This window comes from Phytophthora parasitica, assembly GCF_000247585.1.
Source record: "Phytophthora parasitica INRA-310 unplaced genomic scaffold supercont2.160, whole genome shotgun sequence".
Taxonomy (NCBI): Eukaryota; Oomycota; class Peronosporomycetes; order Peronosporales; family Peronosporaceae; genus Phytophthora; species Phytophthora nicotianae.
The window spans coordinates 20,066-22,177 of record NW_008649146.1 but is presented as its reverse complement, the minus strand read 5'-3'; the positions used below and the strand labels follow the sequence as shown (position 1 = coordinate 22,177).

The window sequence follows — 2,112 nt, the reverse complement described above, 5'->3', positions numbered from 1 at the left end:
TTCTCGTCAGAGCATTAAGATATGGCATTGATTCCACTTCTGTGTGTCTTCTTTTTCGTGGTCCCGATGAATGTTATAACTCTAGAATTACACTGACTCAAGTGATGACAATTATCCAGATGAGGGATCCACCTCTAGTATGTATTTAGATGAATGGGGGTGATTGCGTGTGCGAGAATGATGAAAGTATAGCTTTTTTTCTTAGGAAGTGCCGTCAGATTATGTTGAACATTATGACGACAATAAGCTGTTGAGCCTTCTCCGGAGGGCTCCTGAGACTCCACACAAAACACCTCCATTAACTCGCGTTCAACCTATATAAACTTGTATTGCTACGTGTACAACCAATTCAATGGCAGAACGGGTGCAGACTGTTCCGAATGCGATTGTGCATTCCGTGTCTGCATCCAGACGGAGACATTCATAAACTTGATGGCATCAAGCAGTTTGGAAACTCCTGCCACGATCGCAACGGCCATAGTAAAGATGTATTCTTCCGTGTGCGTTGAGACCACTTTAAAGTTTCCTTCACCCAAAACAGGCAGATTACTTCCTTCGACATGACCAAAATGATCACTATCAACACCTTAGCTGTCGTAGCTATGATTGCTGTGAACAAGGCCAATGCGTCTTACGTACGCAGACTTACTGACGACGACAGTGAATCTTTGGACTTCGACTCCTCCGGCGACGACAGTGCATCGTTCTTGGAAGAACTCTTTACCAGTGAAGCGGGAGACACCGTCTCGAAGTTCGGTCAATGCGGAGGCATCGGCTACGTTGGCAACTCGCAGTGTGCTCAAGGCTATGTCTGCGTGTTATCGAACCCGTGGTATGCGCAGTGCCTGCCCAAAGGCTCGCAGACTTCAGTCCAGACCAAGAAACACAGGCACCGCTCCAAACTGCACACCGCAGATGCTGATCTCTTGGTAGATGACCTTACCGCTGACGTTGAAGTTATTCCAGCCTGGGAGCAATGCGGAGGCAAGGGAGTCGACTTTGACTTCACCAAGGACGACTTGGACGACAACGAGACGCCCAAGAAACCTTGCGAAGAAGGCTATTCCTGTGAAATCATTAACGAGTGGTACTATCAGTGCAAACCACTCGATAATCCCAGCGGTGTTCATCTCTGGGACCAGTGTGGCGGCGAAGACTACACAGGTCCGGAGGAATGCACTGCTGGATCTGTGTGCAAGTTCTTCAACTCCTGGTACTCTCAGTGTGTCCCCAAGGAACAAGAGTTCTCGTAACTTAGTTGTTCGCTCTTCACTAGCAATTTCTCGCTATAAATTCTCTTGATAATATAAAACATTACATGAATCCATTAGACCTTGAACAGTAAAGCAAGTTCATGTGGCTCATCATCGTGTATCCACAACAAACCACTTCAGAATCTTACGTCGACTATATACGTCCGCCCGTATCACGACAGTGACTTGTCCAGCATCGCTCGTATCTTTTGCGAAACTTCTCTGCTCCTTGACGAGGACAAAACGTTCGAGTATCGATGGGCTGCCATCGCTGAAAAATGTGTTGCCACGGATCTGGCAGATATCCCGTCGTCGTACATCGCTCCGGGCGGCAATTTCTGGGTCGCAACTATCGATTCAGCCTCCAACCATAGCGACGATGAGGTTGTTGGCATGGTAGCTCTACAGCGAGTGTCAGAAACAGAGGGAGAAGTGAAGCGCGTGTCAGTGGATACCAATCACCACCGAAAGGGAATCGGTCGAAAGCTCATGAATCAGGTGGAGAGCTGGGCTGTTGCCAATGCTATCAAGACGCTGAGTCTGTCTACAGGAGTCAAGAGCAAGAAATCTATAGCTTTCTACGTCTCACTTGGCTACGAGTTGCAGCCCTGCAGTGCTTACCCCACGTTGTTCAAGGACCCTCCCTACTTCGAGCTGTGCACGCTGATCAAGAAATTCTGATAAAAAAAGTGGCAATAAAAGTGTTTTTAGGTCTACTCTACAAACCGCAAGTCATTCAATTTTGCTTTTTGTCTGATTTCTGGAGTAATGTTGGGCGACGACGAAGAGCGCGGTCGCCTACGCCGCCTGACGCTACTGCAGCGCGTATTCATGGTGCTTATGCTGCTGATCTGCGTCA

The 2,112-nt window shown here is 48.0% G+C and overlaps 1 protein-coding gene across 1 annotated transcript; it reads left to right on the top strand.

Annotated features, from left to right (window-relative positions):
- Positions 1–560: 560 nt before the first annotated feature.
- On the top strand, positions 561–1,934 carry PPTG_19721 (hypothetical protein; the record flags this gene model as incomplete). Its single annotated transcript, XM_008918229.1, has 2 exons — positions 561–1,249; positions 1,436–1,934. 2 exons carry the CDS (start codon positions 561–563, stop codon positions 1,932–1,934), a joined length of 1,188 nt encoding a protein of 395 aa, XP_008916477.1.
- Positions 1,935–2,112: the final 178 nt, after the last annotated feature.